Raw genomic sequence first — 19,045 nt, 5'->3', positions numbered from 1 at the left:
TAGCATGCTGGCATTCCCCTGAATGCATACTATATGAATCTATTTTATCTTCAGCACAGGGAAACGCATTCAGCAGCGTCACGCAAGTCTGTCTGCTGCGGAAGTGTAGGTCCAAGGAGGAAATCATTTTTTTGTTTTCAATTTCACATTAGTGAGCAAACGAATTACTGCTAGCAACTTCTTGGAAAATAGCAAAAATGTGCAATGGTTGTGTGCAGAAAGAATACCCTGACAGGGTGAGTTATTATGTTTAAAAAGATAAATCGAACATCACTGAGAATCTAAATGTGCTACTCTGCTGCCTGTAGCGAGATTTTTTAACCACCTATCCATGATGTCTACATTACATTTACATTTATGGCATTTAGCGTAGGGTGAAGAGGTCTTTAGGAGGGACCGTTAAGATGTAGCCTGAAGAGATGGGTCTTCAACAATGTAGCTTACTGAACTGTGCATTGACATGCTAGCCATATTAGATTGCCAGTGTTTTACACATTATGTAAATGTATAAATAATAAGAATAATCGGAAGGCAATTGTCCAGTTATTGTGCATTATTGATGTCTCGGTCATCGAAATATCCTCACCTATGGTTCACAGGGGAACACCTGTTTGGAGAATGGGTCCTACCTTATGAACTACCTAGGATGTGCAAACTGCCACCAGAGGGACTTTGTGTTGATCAGCAATAAGGCCACAGAAGATGAGGATGGAGAGGAGATTGTCACGTACGACCGTGAGTCATGTTGTAACCCTAACCCGAGCAGAAAACAGTATATCTGCAGTTCATATATATATATATATGTATGCCATTTAGCTGATGCTTTTATCCAAAGTGACTTGCATTGCAGTGAGTGCATACATTTCAGTATATATCAAACCTAAGTGTTGTTAGCACCATGCTCTACCAACTGAGCCACAGAGGACCACACAGATGCATTTAATCTGACAAATAACCTTTTCACTTTCTTGCAGATGTGTGTAAAAACTGTGACCATGTCGTAGCCAGGCATGAGTATACATTCTCTGTGGTTGATGATTATCAGGTAAGGAGCTTTTTGTGAGACCTCTTGACTTTATGCAGTCTATGTGAAAGAACCTCAAATTGAAAATTGGAATATGTTCTAGTGCGTAATATGTCTGTTATTGTGTTATAGTGAATGAGGTTGGGGGTATTACTTACACTTTGTCACTGCATTTACCTAATATCTTGTTGTTGTGACTTCTCTCCTGATGGCATGGTCCAGGAGTATACAATGCTCTGCTTGCTTTGTGGGAAGGCAGAGGACTCCATCAGTGTGCTGCCAGATGATCCCAGACAGTCGGCCCCTCTATTCTAGAACTCGGAGCACCATGGCTGATCATAAACACCCAAGAACTACTAGGCCAACAGGGACCAGAGCGGACATACCTTATCACTGATCTAGAACACAGAGCACATATTAAAATCTAGAACACATATCGCACAGACTCCAATCTTCTAAAACAGGGCCAAAGTCAAAACATTAACTACCAGTCCTCATTTACATACTTATAGAACACATCAAAGACATAATCACCAGTATGTAGACACAAAGACCACAATGCAGTCAGAACATAAAACTCACAGGAGAGTATTCCAGAAATATAATTTCTGCTAGAATCCTACAGCAGGTTTCAACCTCCCAGACAGTTAAAGGAGTTTGGAACCAAGGTAGATCCCAGCAGTCTGCTGCTTAGAAGAGAAACTGTTATAGACCTCAAAGTGTGTTTAGTAAGCTTTGACAGTATTGTTTTTTATGTTACAATTAAAAACATAATGGAAGTGTTGGGGTAATGTTTTTATAGCTTCTGAAAGAGCAAGACACGTTTGTATGCATGTTGTGAATCATTAAATTTAAAGATGAAGTTGAAACTTAATAATTTCTTGCAGTTAAAGACTGAATGCAAACTGAATTTGCTGTAAATTGTAATAGTTGTCTGATATCAGTTACACTGTGGGGGAAAAATACAAATTGACTCTGATTTTGCTGGTCTGCATGATAAATATATTTGATCAGGACCAGTTCATTAAAAAATACAGATTCGTTTTAGCTGACACTGTACAAATGATAAAAAAAACAATAACAACATAGGTTATTTTGCGATGATATCCATGCACTTGTTACATTAATTCAGCATGAGTGCATTTACTGTACATTCCAACATTGTGACATTTTCACATGACAGAAGAGAGCTTTTGCTAACAAATAAAGGCATACAAGTACATTGTAAATATGCCAGATTGAGTGATACTACTTGTTTACATAGTTTTTAGAATACATTTCATCTAATAGTTTCTGATGGAAAGGAATGAAGTTAAAATGGGACTACATGCCCTGGTCCTTATGTAAGATTGAATGCTGATGTTGGTACAATAAGGAGAAAATGTAGTGTTAAAAGCAGTTGAGTGCTTTCTATAATATATATTTTTTCAAATGGTACATATCTACATGGCAACACCCTTTATATCCCTTGAATATTACGCAGTACAGATATTTTTGGTCTCATGGCATACAGAGTGTTTAGAGAACAGAGATTAGGGAGAGAAGAGTTGGCAATCAAGGCTCTGAAACCTTTGTTTTGACTGCGGAGTCAAGCTACATTGTCAAGTACTTTGAGACACATCCGACCAATAAATAAATAAATAAATAAATACATTCTATCATACATTTTACATTACATACAGTACATTCCCTTGAGTAGATAATATATTTACACATGCTTTCAGAGTTAACATCATTGGACCAGATACATCCTCGTACATTAATACAGTCATGGTCGCCACCTGTTTCCATCTATTGACTTAGCGGCTCACTTTGCCTGTGCCTTTGCCCTCATGGCTGTGGCCTCTGCCTTGCGAACCATGACCTGACCCGCACTGCCCCTGCCCACTGGGCCTGTCCTGGGGATAAGCATGCCTTGGAGGGGGGGATCCTGAAAAGCTGGACGGAGAGCGGCTACGCCCCAAGAAGACCCCTCCCTCGCGGAGCTCGTGGCGGGACGGGGAGGAGCTAAGTGAGCGCTGCAGTGAGGAGGAGGAGCTGCGGGGGCGTGGCGGAGGGCTGAAGAGCGCACCACCACGGTCCTGCATTAGCTGGGTCAGACTGGCCAAGAAGTCGGCGTCACTGGTGCTGCTCGCACGGACCCGGAACCGCCGACGTCTAGTGGGCAGAGAATAACGTTAAAATGTACAAATAAAACTAGGATTCATACTACCCTTTATAATAGCACAGAGATCTATGCTCATCAACACTAATAAGGTGGGTGCAATCATATTTTTAGAAACCCATAATCTATCAAATCATTTCCAATTGATGTGGGGTGAGGGCTCGAGAGAGATGGCATAAGTTCTGTGCTTTGCTCGTACCTGTTGTCCACAACCGGGCGGGTAGGTGGTTTTCCAGGAGGTGGGCGTGGCAGAAACTTGCCAGTGAGCTGCTCCAGCATGAGAGGGGTGTTCACAGGCCGGGGGATCTTACTCCGGCTGCCCGAGGAGGAGGACAGAGAGAGGGCATCCTCCCCCAGCCAGTCAGAGCGGGAGCCCCGGTCTGAACAGGAGAGCCTATCCCGGGGCAGGGCACAGGGCAGGTTGTCGCAAGACAGAGAGGGCGAGGGTGAGTGGGAGGGGGAGCCGGGGACAGGGCTGCTCCAGCGATGGCGCCTCTCCATGATAGGGTCTCTGGTGGGGGAGTCCAGGGGGCCGGTGAGGTCTCGTCTGGGGATGCGGCTCAACCTGGGGGAGGAGGGGGAGTCCCTTAGACGGAGCAGGGGTGGGGGTGGGGAGGAGGAGACTGTGCCTGTGCTCTCCGCACCACCTACGGCCATCTCTGCCTGGGGGCGCTGGTTGGGCTCTGAGGAGCGATCGGGTAATCCTGAATCGCTCTCTGGGTCTTTGTCATTGACAAGGTGAGCTGAGTGAGCTGAAAGGAGGCTTAGGATGGGGCAGGGGGCTGGCCCAACCATCTCTCCCTCCTCAACCTTCTCCTCTTGGGGCTCAGTGGGTTTGGTGGACGGGGCCTCTAGGGGTATGGCACCACTCTTCTCCTGCACAGGGGACTGTGGCACTGTGGAGTTGGCAGACTGTTGAGAGACAACAGAGATCGTTAGGAGGAGCTAATGAGAAGGCACACGTGAATGGTCTACAAGTAGAATGGATGGATGAGAGAAAGGAGGATGAGAGTATTCATCTAAATGCCTTACTTGCTCCAGCGGGGCTCTGCTCATGTGGATGGCTGAGGGCATCTGGCCCAGCATACCAGGCAGCCTCCTATGGCCCAGTAACCATGTACAGGGCATGGCCATGTGGGATAGGACGGGACTGCTTGGGGGGCCTGCTGCTGACTGGCTGTCCTGGGGATCCTGAGGGCCGGATGTCTGGTCCTGAGTCTTTGCTTGCTTTGGGAGCCCTTGCTTGTCTTCATCCAGAGCATCTGCTGGAGGCTTGCCCACCCCAGAGCCACTGCCTTGCTCCATCTCCAGCATCACCCACTCCTGGGAGTCCCCTTCCTGGGGCACGGGGCTGAGGTTCAGGGCCACAAAGCCACTGCTAGCCGCCCCCTCCTCCTGGTCTGGGGTCCCAGCGCCTGTATGCTCCTCATCACACAAGGGCACCTGCTCCCCTTGCCCCCCCTCAGGGATGGTTTTCTCTCTCTCCTGGGAGTGGCTGGGACGCTGCTTCCCTAAGCTGAAAAGATAAGACAAGTGGGATTTGCATATGGGTTCAATTCATCTTTGAAGTCACTGATGAGAATTAAGGAATAGCATCATTAAAAGCAAAACAAAACATACATGTCTAGTAAATGAACAGTCCAACACAAGAGGTGAGGTGAGGGTGAGGTGAAGCTCAACTTGTAGAGAACAGAGAAGCCCATGGCTGTCAACTGGTGTGTGTATCACTCTGCCACACTATAAATCCACTAAATTCAGACTAATGAGAGAAGTTACGGTACTGACTAGGCCTCCAGGAAGCGTTCGATGGTGGGTTTGGGCTCAGGGGCCAGCCTCTTCTCAAAGGCTAGGCTCTGGCTGTGTCTCATCCTCCTGAGCAGTGGTGCTGCCCGGTCTAGGAACATGGTCTCTGAGCGCACCCGCCTGGGGGAACTCTGGATGGACCCGGTGTTGGGGCTCTGGTTCCCCTGGTTCTGACTGTGCTCATCCTCACTCACCACCTGGGAGAGAGGGGAGAAGGTTAATATCATGTAGTCGTGTCCCAACGGTGTTGTGAGAGAATGTGTGTTGTATGTCATAAAATGATTGACTCTCTGTGGTGCGTATTCACTGCATTGCAGCAGATTTTCATTCACTGCACAGTGAAATAAAGTCAATTGGAAGAGACAATGCCTTCACAGCATCACAGCAGTGACGAGACACTACCGGGAGCCTCAAACAGTGGCCTATATTATTGTCCCTGTCATAATGTGTTCCTAACCTTCCTGATGACTGGTTGGGCATGTTTGTTGTTGCGGTTGCGGTCCATCTCCTCCCATATGTCGGGCCCCTGGGTGTTCTGGGTGTGGATGGGGGGGCAGTTGTCTGCGTCGCTGAGGCGTTCACCCTGAAGGACGTCCTCTGTGTTCTCTCTCTGCAGCTCGCCCGGTAACACCGAGGCATTGGCCATGCTGAGAGCACACAGGCAAGGACAGAGAGAAGGTCATTTAGCTGCTCTGCTCATAGCGCAAAATTAGAGCAGTGGTTTCTGAGGGATCTCTCTGGCTTGTGCAGGTTCCCATTCCAAAAAAAGATATATGCAGATTTCATACATGCATATGATTTGAAATATCAGTTATAAGGATGAGTATTGCGACAAACTTTGGACCCAATTGATTTTAAGGGAAGATAACAGCTGAATCTGAAAATGTTGTCCAGAGGTGTCATCAGTTTAAAAAATGAACACCATCAAAGAAGAGATGTTCCACATGGTGTCATCTTTGATGGCATTAATCAACACTGACCCTAGGGAACATTAGACAAAGTGCTGTTGTCAACAGTTCTACCTTTCCCCAGAGCTCCCCATTGATGTACTTACCCCATGTATGCTGGTGTGAGGCGGGTGAGTTGCTGAGCAGTGGTTGCAGAGGCTGTGATGTTCAGCATATCCTCTGAGTCACACTTCTCCCAGTCATAGGGGTCATTCTCCAACACGTTGTGGCTCTTCATGGCGTTCTCAAACACGGACATTAGAAGCTGTGACAGAACAACCAAAACCATCAACATTAAGCATTAAGAGTCAATAGGCGACATTTTGTTTTCTTTCTTTCTGAGAGACGTATGGACAAATATACCTGATAGTCAGGCTTAGTGAAGTAGTCCAAAGTCAAGACATGATCCAGGAAGACAGTGAACTCTGAGGGGAGGTGTTTGAGCATGAGACGATGGTCATACGTCTCCTTTAGATTTCCTACTTGTTCCTGGGAGTAGAGGAAAAATGAGCATAACTTCAGAATCACTTAACTCCTTGATACAAGTTCAAATATAATATGATATTGCTTTGGAAACTTACTTTATCTTTGACCTTCCTCCATGGTAGCTGACCCACCATGAACTCCACCAGCATGTAGAAGAGAGACCAGAGGTCGTCATGCCGACCCATCTCCTGCAGACGCAGACACACATGGGTGAGTACATTGAGACTGTAGTCAGCGCGGGCACGATGACCTCGTGCTTAGAAGTGTATGTGTATGAGGCCGAAAATCACCTTATTTTTATGTGCATTTACTGAGGCGTATCTCACTGTTCCTCTGAACCCTGCCACAGGACGAGGCTGGGGGGGGAGAGAGGGACATTTAGTGATGGAGATATCTACTGCCCATTATACAGAATATAATACATAGTATGTAACACCGCCAGGGTGGGGCTAAAATACTTACTGGACGCACTTCCTGACAGGAGTTGGTAAACTGACGGGCCAGACCAAAGTCAAGCATGTAGCAGCATCTGCATGTGCTGGAGAGTCGTCCCATGGCAAAGTTTGACTGGTGTTGTAAAAAAACAAAACAGATTAAGAGTCATTCTTGTCCATGCTGTAAAACTGATTGAGCAGGCATTAGTCTCAAAGTAAATCTTGTATGCCTGTTCTCTCATGCCTGATTCATCGCTCCCTATTCTCTCATCTTCTAACCATATTCCCTTACCGGTTTGATATCACGGTGAAGGAAGCCCACGGAATGGATGCTCTCGATGGACTCCAGCATCTGCCGGCCCAGTCTCAGAGTGGTGGAGACTGTGAAGGTGCCTCTAGTCATAGTTCTGCGCAGGTCCGCCAGATTCCTCCCCTATAGCACAAAGTAAGTGTTTGAAGAGTCAGGCATAACCCAAAGCTGGGAATGAAATCACACCCCCAAAAAACACTTAGAGAGGCACTCCTACCTGGAGTTCCATCACAACATAGTTGAAGCGGTCATTGCGACCACAGCCCACAAAGCGACACACATGATCTTTACCTGAAAAGAGAGAGTCAAATGAATTACCCCTGGGGTACAGTGACACCTTAACCAGTGGGGGGAGGGAAAGAAGAAAAAAAAAAAAAGGCTTTCATGAACAGAGGTTGTTTTTATTTCAAGTGTTCTTCCAAACTTAAACTTAACTTGGTTACCATCATATTTGTCACACTGTTTTTATTTTGCTTTGAGTACAACTTCCATAACAGCGGATTGTGTCCCTCACCCTGGAGTTTCTTCAGCACAGCCACCTCCATCTTCAGGACCTGTTTGGGCTGCTGGGCAGACTCCACCTTCAGGGCCACATTGGCCTGGCTCAACAGATCTAGAACCTCGTAAATCTCCCCAAACCCACCCCCGCCAATCTTCTTCACCTGCAAAGAGACGGGAAAGGTGGAGAGGAAACATTGAAAAGTACGGAAGAAGCGAGTGAGAGAGAGAGAAAGAGAGAGAGAGTGTGTGTAATTACATTACATTCTGTAATAGGACTGACAGAGATAAGCGTGCAGATCTCTCACTGTACATAGTGAAAATAATGCATCTGCTGTTGCCAGGAGTGCAAATGCAATGTTGGACATTCATCAGCTCTATTCAATAGATTTTGGGTGGAACTAAACGTGTAGATTTTGCCTGCTCTCATTAGAGCTACTTACCACTCTCCATCTCTCCCTGACCAGGTCTGCCACTGACAGGATGTCTGCCTGCTCTCCAGCCCCACTCATCCTGAGTGCTCTGAGTGCTCACAAGAAAGGCCTGCACCTGGCATCAGTGATGCTGGCTTCTCACTGCACAAAGGGAGAGATTTTTTAAGTGACAATTCATGCAAAATGGGAGACCATGACAACCTCCATCTGCAAACGATGTCCTCAGTCAAAATAATGGTTAGTCACTGTGTGCAATACATCAACATGCTCCCTGCAAAGGATGTCACTGGCTGCAGTGTAAAAGCCAAATTAGCTGTAATTCTATTGCAATCCTGTATAGCTTTACCAGAGGTTGTAAGAATCATGCATCTCTGCACACCAACGTATTATGACACTATGATACATGCACCACACGCGTGTTTAATCACAGTTGGCGGGCACAAAACAGACTTGCCTTGCAGGAGAAAGGATGTATTTAAATGGCTTTGCTCAAAGTGGCTTGCACCAGGATGACTACCTTGCTTGACAAAGCGCCCACTGCATCCATACAAAACATAGGGGAATTCAAGTCTAGATTGCTAGCTAATGTTAGATAGCTAGCCAATATTGGCGTTAGCTTTTGCTGCTTGATTCAATGCCATGGGGTTATCCTAGATGTACGTGATAGTCACCTAGTCCCGCGTAACAAATGGTAGGTATCGGGAACGCGCTAGGGTTAGCAAGTTAGCTAGCAGATCAACTGGCTCCCGTCCCACAACAACGGTCGTTAGCTAACGATAGCTAGCTAGAATGTGTTATTATCAGACTATCTGCCCATGCAGCTGGTTCAAAACGCTAGCTAGCTAGCTACTAACCTACCTTTGATTGCACCATCGCAAGCCTGTAGTAAAATCAGACAGTTAGCTGATATGTTTGTCCATTGGTGTGAGCCTTATGGCTATCAATCCATTTGCTTTTGATTCCTAAAATATTTTATTGTGGACATAACAGAACGGGGAGGGTTTCTTCTTCGCTCATTCACACAACAGCAGCGGCGGTGGGCAGTTACGTCACAGTCAAGCACTCCTCCTTGTATCCATTGATTGATCATTCTGCACCCCTCTGCATCCTTGCAGAGTTCTTCTGCGAGCCTCTGTATATGCGCTGTCTGCCTAACTAAAGAGACGATGATACTATACTGGTAGTTGTTGGAATACAAATGTTACTGTCACTTTTATTGCGCAAGAGTAGGAACGCACATGACACTGCAGCACTGCAAAAGAAAAGGTCGTTGGCGTACCATGTGTGACAGGTGAAACTGGCAATAAATGACAACCAATGTTGTGTATTGTGTTGTGTTGTGTCATCAAATCCTACAACGCATTATTTTGAAAATGCAAATGATGGATTGACATTGCCTGACTTTTGAACTACCCAATCGGCCCAAACTGGTAGACCCTTATGTCCAATGCACCCTTCGGCTTTTGACCACAGACTGACTTATTATTATCCATGTGGAAGCCCCCCATTGCTGATGGAATTTCCCCGCAGACGCAAACATGTGTGCAGCAATTTATTGGATGATGTCATATGTATTAGGTGCGCTCCATTTATTGAACAGGACGCACATGATGGAAAATGTTTGCACACTGCACACCCTTCCCATACACACCAACCCCACCAAGAAAATAAAATCGAGCACACCTAGGGGGAAAAAACATTACACGGATATGGAGATAGGCGTGACACACATTCGGATTGGATAACAGTAGGCCTACGTCAGTTGAGCACTGAGCAGTTGAAGGGTGAGGCGGCGTACTCACGAGCGTCCGAACGTCAAAGTGTTTGCGCAGCTTCACAGATTTGAAAACACTCTGCACGGACTGATTTAGCAGTCGCTTAATACTATAGAATCGGTGTGTATGGTGGTCAAGTCTGTGAACATAAGCAAATAACTTAAAGTACGTGGCATTTTTGATACACTCAACGATTTTAGTAAATTAGCTGTGTACGAACGAACGAGGAGAAAGTTGTTGTGGACATGTTTTTCTGGAAGTGTACATTTAACTGCGGGGTGCAAAACTGTAGCCTGCCTGTATGAATTTGTGATCTTATATACTGTCTACGGCACCATATGTCGTGTTTTTAGTGGTTTAAAGTGCAACATAGCCTATTTACTCTTTGAAGAAAAGTTCTCGAAGTAGCCTATGTCATCTGTTGCGCATGACCCCGTTATGGAGATGCATGCAGTCGACTTTGGCCGAGAGCAGTTGCTCTGTTGAACTCGCCGTGAAATGCACAGTGCCATATTGAAACGGTAAGATCCGTGGATTAAATTATGAGCTGTGTAATTCGTGTCATGTGTCTATTGTGTGTGGATATTAACATAGTACAGTATCATATATGATTTTAAACCAAGGACATGAAATTTCGTTTGGGTAAATGTATAATAAGGAAGCTACGCGTTTACAGTAGGCGAATTTCAGACTGAAGCCTGGGGACATTCGACTTCACTCAGGCTTTACACACCGTAAACGATTGTTGTAGCATGTGGTACGGTTACTCTAACTTCCCTGCAACAAAAGGTTGCACGCCACGGGCTGGGGGGGGGGGGGGGGGGGGGGCGCTCCGCGAGGGGGGTGAAAAGTGGCTCTGCTTGTTTTCCCTCGCTTCCTGTATTTCTCGTTGTGTCAAATGGCAGTTCATATAGTGCATGCCTCGCAGTTGGCTGCTGTTATTATCTTCGTGGAAATCAATAGGGTCTGTAAACACAGCTGACACGGCTACTTTTACGCTCTGTTCGTTTCTGTGTGACTGACATTGCAGCGCATTGGAAGTAAGTTGCATTCTGTTAGTTTAGTTTTGTTTATACATAGCTGGCTCTGGGTTAATGGAGTGTTACGTGTACTAGACTGTGCTCTCTGGAACGCCTTTTTACTTTCGACTTCCCTGTGTATTGATGCATTCCCGTGCAGAGCAAACATGCATACAAGTTTAAACGTACTTTTCCATCCCAAGGAAATCAGGTGGATACTCATTTTTTTCTCATTAACCTCATTAACAACTCTTTATTCCAGGTTCCTGCACATGAATGAGAGTCACACAGGGGGATCAAGGGTTGCAGCGACCCCTTGCAGCACACTTCAGATCTGACTTGGGGAGGAGGGGTGTGTGGTCCCCACCCTCTGCCCTTTCCTGTAGGACTTATGCTTCCTCCCAAATCCCTCTGTTCATGGAATTAAACAAAGCAGGCCAGAATATTCCCAATAAGACAGAGGCAGTGTAGGCACATTCTAAGCCTTGGTCCTTTGTGTCACTCAATTGAGCTCAAGCAACTGAAGACAAAAAGGAGCCCAACTTGTTTTCGTTTTCTGTCATTGACTTTTTAGCTTAATGTTATTATTATGAGTAATCCCCCCCAGCAGAAAGCTAACACTGACAAGAGTGGCAAACCCAGGGCTGCAGCCATGAAGGAGCCTGTGCAGCATGCTGGGGAGGTATACTATGGTATGGTGACCCCAGCTCTGGAGTCCACTCACAGTGAGACTGGAGGCAGCTCTGGTGTCTTCAACACAGAGAAGGGGCCCCAAAGTCGAGCACACTACCAGCAGACTGCCCCTGTTAAATGGATGCACCAGGAACCCATACAGGCCCCTGGCTGGTCCCAGGAAGCCCCCATGCCAACCTGGGGGCAAAACATTGGCCCATTTATCGGTGGGATGAATAATGTTAGGGCCCAGATGGCATTCCCCAAGGGGAACCATGAAGGAGGAGGTTTGCAGATGGGAGGAGAGAAGCAGCCCCAGGGATCCATGGAGGTTTATAGAGAGACCGCTCAGGGCCAGTCTAGGGGCCTGGAGTGGGAGCAGCATGCTATGCGCCAAGCCCAGCTCCAGGCCTTTCAACAGGGCCATAAGGGTGCGGACCAACAGAGTCAGCCCCGTGCCCCCACACACCCTTTGCCAGGGTCCATGCTGCAGCCCTTTCAGCTGGCATTCGGACCCACCAAACCGCATGCTCCATCTGGGTACTATCAGGTGTTCCAAGGCAACAAAGGTATGCCCAACCTGAGCTACAATGAGCAGCCTAAAGCGCAACAACACCAACTGATGCAGCAGATGCAGCAGATGCAGAGGCAGCAGCATCAAATGCACCAGCAGCATCAACAGCAGCATCAACAACAACAACAACAACAACAGTTGCATCAGCAGCATCATCAACAACAACAACAGCAGCACCAGTTACAGCAACAACACCAAATGCAACAGCATCAAATCCAACATCAGCAGCTGCAACAAATGCAACAATATCGACAGCAGCAACTACAGGAGCAAAGGCAACAAATGCACCAATTGCAGCAGCGACCACACAGTTTACCACAACAGGAAATGCCGCAACCTCAGTCTCAGCAAAAACAGCAGCAAAATCAACACTTCCTGAGTTATCACCCCCCTGATGACTGCCTGTCAGACATTAGCCCACCGCCTCAGAAGGACAATGTTCAATCTGAGGATACTCGAAGACAGCCACTGGAGGCAGAGAATCCCCCCAGTGACACCTCAGGCACTCCTGAGCCCTGCCTCCAAAAGGTGTCCCCAAACCCCATGGAGCCCTCTGATGCACCTCATGTCCTCCCCCGCCGCTCACGTCGTCTTTCCAGGGATGGGCTTTCCCCACTAGGTGGCCCTCCCATTCTAAACCCCTGGACCCAGATTTCCAGGGAGCCCCTGTCCCCCCAGAATGGACTGGAGGAAGGAGGAGAGGGGGTCAAGATGGAGGAGGCCCAGGTTGCGACTGGGGGCGTCATCCAGAGTACGCGCAGGAGGAGGAGGGCATCTAAAGAAATCAACTTGGAGACTCTGGCCCAGAAGGCCTCTGAGATGGAGTCCCTGCCTTCCAAGGTTGCCAAGGTAACAAAGCCTGTGAGTGATGTGTTTACTCACTTTATAAAAAAAATAATGTTTATTAAAGCCTTTGTACACATTGTGTCAGTCAGAGAATAAAGGACTTTATTTTTTACTTAAATTCCTTTTCTTGGGATGTTTTCCCTGAATGGGATCAGAGGACCCAAGTTAGTTTAGGCCTTGTTGCCTGATGTGAAATGATTGTGTCACTCACATTCTTGGCTGCCACCACTACAAAGCTCTGTTCCTCCTCCAAGAGAAAGAACGTGGTTTCTATGCAGGACTTCCCTATGATTTAAAAGCCTTTTTGTGAGATCCATCTGCACACAGGCCACACACACACACACACACACACACACACACACACAGTTAATTTCATATGCTTATCCTTAGACATAGATTCTTGAAAAAGCAACTGTCCTCAGTCGAGTCATATCCTTATGTTATTGCGCAAGGAGAGATATCAAACCTTGCAGTATGGGATTTATGATGTTTACCTTCCTCTCGGCACACCCTCTTGCAGCAACTGCATTTTTCTCACATTTGTAGCTTACTTGTCTTACAAAACACGATCATGCTAAACATTCCGGTTTGTAGTTGATCAGTTTTGGGACGCGGAGGAGGCCTGTGTGCAAAAACAGAGCTTGATGCACTGCTGAAGCAAGCTGCATGTCTGCACACCTCCACATTCCTTAGGCTCTCCCCAGCTATTCAGCAGAACTAGGGAGGGCCGCACTCTGCAGCACAGCCAGGCCTGCATACTCACACTCCCACACCCAGATGGCTCCAAACAGTCCTACCAATGTTATTCACAATCCAAGGCTGAACCGTTTATTTTTGAATTACAAGTGCTGAGTCAGATGACTGGAGTAGAGTTGAACAGAGTAAAGTACAGTTGAGGTCAATCCTTGCATTGACTGGAATGAATTCCATTTTTATGTGAGCTTGGCATAATGGGTAGATAATGTTGCAGATTTTGACTCGTAGTGGATTTTCAGTGGGTTCTGTTCGCTGTCAGTGACCACGTGCAGTAAGTGACTGTGAATGTCAAATAACATGCACCAGTGTCAAATGTGTGCATTCATTATTCTCCAAATGCCTTGATGCAGGATCTATCCACATTGGGTGTGTAACGTTCATACCTATGATCTGACAGGAAGAATTGCTGCAGGGTTTTCTATAATTTGAAGCGTGTTGAATGGAAAGTTTACTCATGCCTGTATTAACTTGGCACTCTCTATCTTCCCCTTTCTATTTCTCTACTTATATACTTGTCCCTTCCCTTCCCCCCCTCTTTCTGCTATATCTCTGTCTTTTCTCACCTCCTCTGTTATTTCCCTCCCCCCTTCTCAGCTGTCCCAGCAGGAGGAGGGTCCCGCACCCAGACAGACGGGTATGGTGCCCCTGGTTATCCCAGTGTCTGTGCCAGTACGTCAGGGTCAAACAGACCCCCTCGGCACCTGGCCTCACGGACGCCCAGGCCAGCGCGACCCGGTCCCTCCCAAGCCTGAACACAAGCCTTCGGTCATCGTGGCCCGGCGCCGCTCACTGAGGAACTCTCTGTCTGAGAGCTTTGGCCAGGTAAGTCCTGCAAGGGGACAGAGATTAGATGGAGAACCACAGTTGGATTAGTAAGAATTGTCAATTATTAGAAACAGTGGGGCCTCTGATGTTGATGGCAAACACCTCGACTGGTTACTCCTGTTTGTTTGTTTGTTTGTTTATTTGAGTGTTTTTAAGCCCATCAAAGGCTAAAGAGGAAAGAGTGCTTAAAAGACTAAATAAATGAAATGAAGTACAGTGAATGAAGAAGAAAATATTGAAATACACGATGTGAAAATAAAACAAAAATAATGTACTCATAATAGTGTGTTTCTTCAAATTTTCACATTAATATTCTCACAGTTCTTTTCAAGAATGTTTACCTTTACTATCACAGTTTACTTTCCCACCATTACAAATCACTTGATCTCATATTTGTTCAAATATGTTTGTTGTGTATTTTCCATTTATCAGAAACATAACTGAATTCCTCACGTTGTGTCATTCAACTAGGATGGAGAGAGCGATGCAGGGCAGGATGACGACGGGAAATCGGTCAAGTTCAAGCGGCGGCCTCGCCCGGAGCCCCTCTTCATCCCGCCGCCCAAACCGGCTACGTTCATCGTCCCCTCCGTGTACTCCAGCATCACTCCGTACCAGAGCCATCTGCGCTCCCCTATACGTCTGCCGGACCACCCCTTCACCCTGCCCCCCTACACCCCCCCGCCCATCCTGTCACCGGTGCGTGAGGGCTCAGGACTCTACTTCTCCACCTTTCTGTCCTCCATCGCTGCCGGCAACCAGAGCCTTCCGCCACCGCCCACACCCAAGTCCGCAACACGTAGCCTCCTGCGCTCAAGTAGGTCTTATGAAGGCTTATGGAACCTCTCATGTACATGTCTAACCAGTTTTCACTATATCCACTATCCTTTTTTCAACCTGTCTGTCTCTGTTCCAGGCTTTGTTTGTCTTCCTTGTCATTCTTACTTTTGTATCTTTTCCTGTCATTTATCTTTAGTCTTTTTATGCTGTCACAAGGAGACATGTAGTACAAAGTAGCCTGTTTGTATCCTGTCATCGACTACTTGGGAAGGCTTGTTACAGCAGGTTTAAGAGTAGCAATAGACCATGGCTGTTTTCAGAGATGAATACCTCCAAGCATACTCTTATCTCAGTCTTATCTCAGTCTAGATAGTGCCTAAGGGGGGGGTCTGTGTCCTTTTGTGTTTTTCAGCCAGTTCAGACATCACGCCTCCGGTTCTCCCTTTGATCACTGATGCCACACCTGTCAGCTTTGACCCGTGAGTATGAGCTTCCCAAACAGTCCTTAAGCCAGAGGACACAATTTTGGCCTTGTATGGCCACAATGTCTTCTGATTTTCTAACTCATTCACTTTACTCTCTCTATCTTTCTTATTCTCTATCTCGCTTTTTCTCCCTCTTTCCATCCCTCTTCTCTTTCTGTCTTGGCCCTGTATTCCCCAGGCGGATAAACATAGGGCTGAGGTACCAGGCCGAGGTTCCAGAGCTGCAGGACCGTTCCTTAATCCAGTTTGATCAGCACAAGGCTGACTTGGTGTGGCTCCCAATGAAGGAGCCAACGCTCAGACATGCAGAGCAGGAGAGCGGTAACTACACTGCTCTTTCTCAACGATCGTCTATTGTCAGCTATGACTACCTGAGTTAATGAGTTATCACATAACAACATGTTCACTTTGTGCTCTGTGTCTTTTCTGGTCTCTCTCACTACTTCTCTCTCTCCCTCTTTCGCTTTTCCTACACCTCTCTGTCTCCCTTCTGGCGTCCTCCTTCAAAAAACCCTACTCACTTTCCCCCCCTAGTGGATGACTTGATGAACTTGGCCTGTTCCAGTGCCCTCTATGGCGGAGGCACTAACCAGGAGCTGGCACTTCACTGTCTGCACGAATGCGGGGGCAACGTCCTTGTGAGTTTAATGACTCACCATCACCTGGTTGACACAGTGATTGATGTGGACTCCTGATGATGTGGTTACTTGGTAAATCATTTTGGCAAATGATTCCTTCCCACGAATGATGAATTGTGCTCATTTTCAGGAGGGGCTGGCACTCTTGCTGCTGAAGGAACCTATTTTCTCCAAAGGCCATCACCTGGCTGACTATCACTACTCAGGTAGGAGGTGACTCTTGTCTCAGTATGGGTTTGTCTCTGAGGGCAACAAGGAAGCTGGTTCGAAGGGAAATGGGAGGTTGGGAGTGTCACTCATTCACTCACTCTCTGACACACACACACACAAACCCAGTGTGACCTCAGCAACAGTAGTGTGATTCATTTACCCTCAGGATCAGGCAGTTGGTCTCCAGCAGAAAAACGCTACTTCAACAAAGGGATATCTGCCTACAGGAAGGACTTCTTCATGGTGCAGAAACTGGTACGCCCATCTGTTATCAGGCCACATCTGTTACGCCACACAGCATGAATCATCATATTATGACTACCATGGTAAACGGTGAGATTGGAAGTAATGAATACACATTTTTAACGTGTGTTTATGCGTATACAGGTGCAGACCAAGACAGTGGCCCAGTGTGTGGAGTTCTACTACACACACAAGAAACAAGTAATGATGGGCCGCAATGGAAGTCTTACCTACGGCCCTCCTGATTGGCCGGTGGAGAAAGCCACAGACACAGAAGTGGATGTAAAGGTGCACAAGTTGAACGTTGATTAAACAGAAGTGTTAAACTGGTTAGTAGCCTACATTGTTAGTCTAATTTGACTCACTGTTCCTCTTTTGTTGCTCCTATTTCACAACAGCAGAGCTCTCAGGGAACTAAACTGGTTCAGGCCGATGAGGATGACAGGAAGTGGGAAAGGACATATCACCAGGGCCAAGATGGCAGCCAGGCGAGGGTAACCCAGACACTACAGGCCCATGAAAAAGTAATTCTTCTTAATTTTCACTTGTTTAATTGTGCACGGTCTCACTTTTTGCTACTTTCTATTCTAAGCTTATTTAAGAAATGTTATTGATGGTTGATGACGACAGCATTTTGCAGTTGGTGTGACCCATAACACTCGACATTTTTGACCCAAACAGGCAGGAGCAGTGCTATTGCGCATGGACCAGGATCATGTGAATAAGGATGGGCCTCTCAAGTCAACCCCTCCTTCTGCACCCCGTAAACCTCGCCCGGAGTCTGCAGGGAAGAAAAGCAGAGCCCCCCCAAAGCCTTCACAGGAACCGGAGGGCGTGTTCCCCTGCAAGAAGTGTAGCAGGTCTGTACGTGCGTGTGTGCGTGCGTCTGCGTTTTTATACCTACACATCCCAGGCCAGTGTTGTGACCGTATGAAATGCGACTGTATGAACCATTGTTTATGTGTACCTTTGACCTCCTAGGGTGTTCTACAAGGTGAAGAGCCGCAGTGCCCACATGAAGAGTCATTCGGAGCAGGAGAAGAAGGCTGCAGCGCTCCGCCTTAAGGAGGAGGAGGAACGGGCGGCGGCCGCAGCAGCAGCAGCAGCCGCAGCAGCAGCAGCAGCAGCAGCTGAGGTGCAGGCTAGGGAGGCAGCAGAGGCCATGCAGAACGGGAACGGGAATGAGAACGAGAACGGGGGTGCGGGTGCAGCTGCACCTGCAGAGGTCAGTAGCCAGGAAGAGTCCTCAGAGACCGAAGATGATAATGATGAAGACTGGCACTGAGAGAGAGAGGGAGAAACTACGATGAGGAGAGGAGAGGAGAGGGTGGGAAGAGGGGCAGAAAAATCTTCAGGAAGGAGATGTGTAGAGGCAGAGAGAGAGGGAGTGAAGGATAGAGAGATATTTCACTTCCAAGAAAAAAACAAAAACAAAACAGAGGAGGCACAAGAATCTTTACCTAAGACCATGAGATGCAGCTTGTCTCACCGTAGTGCCACTCAGTCTTCCAGTGAGGCCCTTCACACTCCACCTGTTTAGGAAGATTTGTATGTGTTTACTTTCACAGCTTCAAGGAAATATATTTTTGTAAATGCTCTTATATATTTTATTCTACTGCTTGTGCCAATCTTGCTTCTTTTTATATCACTTATTTAATTGAATATCTATATTGAAATATATTTCTATTTCTTTGTGTGGACTCACTGTAATGGTTGCTCTTTGATATTTTGTCAAAATAGTTACTCTGAGAATGCCTGTTTTGTAATAGCCAATTAGATAATGATCAAAGCAATTTTTTAACTTTTATATTAGTAGTCTGTTTTCTAAAATGTTGGATTTTGCAGACCGCCTTGTATAAATTCTTCTTTGCTTTTTTAAAAGGAAATATTATGGTCAATTTTAAGAATTGTCATCTAACTCTAAGGTTGAATTGCACGTTTGTATTACAATTAAGGGACCTTTAAATTGAATGTGTTTTGTATAAAAATGTTTATGAAATGTCATATATTTAAGATGCTGCATTGCAAAGATTTATGCTAACATTTAACTAATCAATCATGTCAACTGCCCTTTGAATAGTGAATTGAAAAGTTGATTAAAACCTTTGTCTATTCACTTTAA

General features: G+C 46.5%; 3 protein-coding genes across 7 annotated transcripts; 2 read left to right on the top strand and 1 right to left on the bottom strand.

The window, feature by feature from the left end:
• Positions 1-88: 88 nt before the first annotated feature.
• On the top strand, positions 89-2,420 carry churc1 (churchill domain containing 1). Its single transcript, XM_083688504.1, has 4 exons — positions 89-236; positions 600-735; positions 975-1,045; positions 1,247-2,420. The coding sequence occupies exons 1-4, from the start codon at positions 198-200 to the stop codon at positions 1,337-1,339; spliced, it is 339 nt and encodes a 112-aa protein (XP_083544630.1). The 5' UTR covers positions 89-197; the 3' UTR covers positions 1,340-2,420.
• Positions 1,805-9,101, bottom strand: ttbk2b (tau tubulin kinase 2b). Its single transcript, XM_083688503.1, has 15 exons — positions 8,959-9,101; positions 8,110-8,241; positions 7,683-7,830; positions 7,386-7,459; positions 7,151-7,291; positions 6,887-6,991; positions 6,715-6,780; positions 6,520-6,612; positions 6,302-6,427; positions 6,046-6,203; positions 5,449-5,638; positions 4,974-5,188; positions 4,221-4,704; positions 3,388-4,100; positions 1,805-3,181 (listed from the first exon to the last, which is right to left on the bottom strand). The coding sequence occupies exons 2-15, from the start codon at positions 8,176-8,178 to the stop codon at positions 2,824-2,826; spliced, it is 2,940 nt and encodes a 979-aa protein (XP_083544629.1). The 5' UTR covers positions 8,179-8,241; positions 8,959-9,101; the 3' UTR covers positions 1,805-2,823.
• An 899-nt stretch (positions 9,102-10,000) lies between these two features.
• Positions 10,001-18,736, top strand: mideasa (mitotic deacetylase associated SANT domain protein a). Of its 5 annotated transcripts, none has more exons than XM_083689215.1 (13): positions 10,001-10,040; positions 11,157-13,001; positions 14,337-14,564; positions 15,039-15,384; positions 15,760-15,826; positions 16,011-16,153; positions 16,367-16,470; positions 16,601-16,676; positions 16,847-16,935; positions 17,068-17,211; positions 17,322-17,447; positions 17,605-17,783; positions 17,905-18,736. In XM_083689215.1, exons 2-13 carry the CDS (start codon positions 11,484-11,486, stop codon positions 18,206-18,208), a joined length of 3,324 nt encoding a protein of 1,107 aa, XP_083545341.1. In that variant the 5' UTR covers positions 10,001-10,040; positions 11,157-11,483; the 3' UTR covers positions 18,209-18,736. The 5 variants fall into 5 exon arrangements, with proteins under 5 accessions (XP_083545341.1, XP_083545342.1, XP_083545343.1 ...); XM_083689216.1 differs by lacking the exon at positions 10,001-10,040 and adding an exon at positions 10,084-10,396 and having other exon boundaries at positions 17,325-17,447; XM_083689217.1 differs by lacking the exon at positions 10,001-10,040 and adding an exon at positions 10,085-10,396 and having other exon boundaries at positions 11,157-12,989.
• The last annotated feature ends 309 nt before the right edge of the window (positions 18,737-19,045 follow it).

This window comes from Argentina silus, assembly GCF_951799395.1.
Source record: "Argentina silus genome assembly, chromosome: 17".
Classification (NCBI taxonomy): Eukaryota; Metazoa; Chordata; class Actinopteri; order Argentiniformes; family Argentinidae; genus Argentina; species Argentina silus.
The sequence above is the reverse complement of the archived record's forward strand: the minus strand, read 5'-3'. Positions and strand labels throughout refer to the sequence as shown.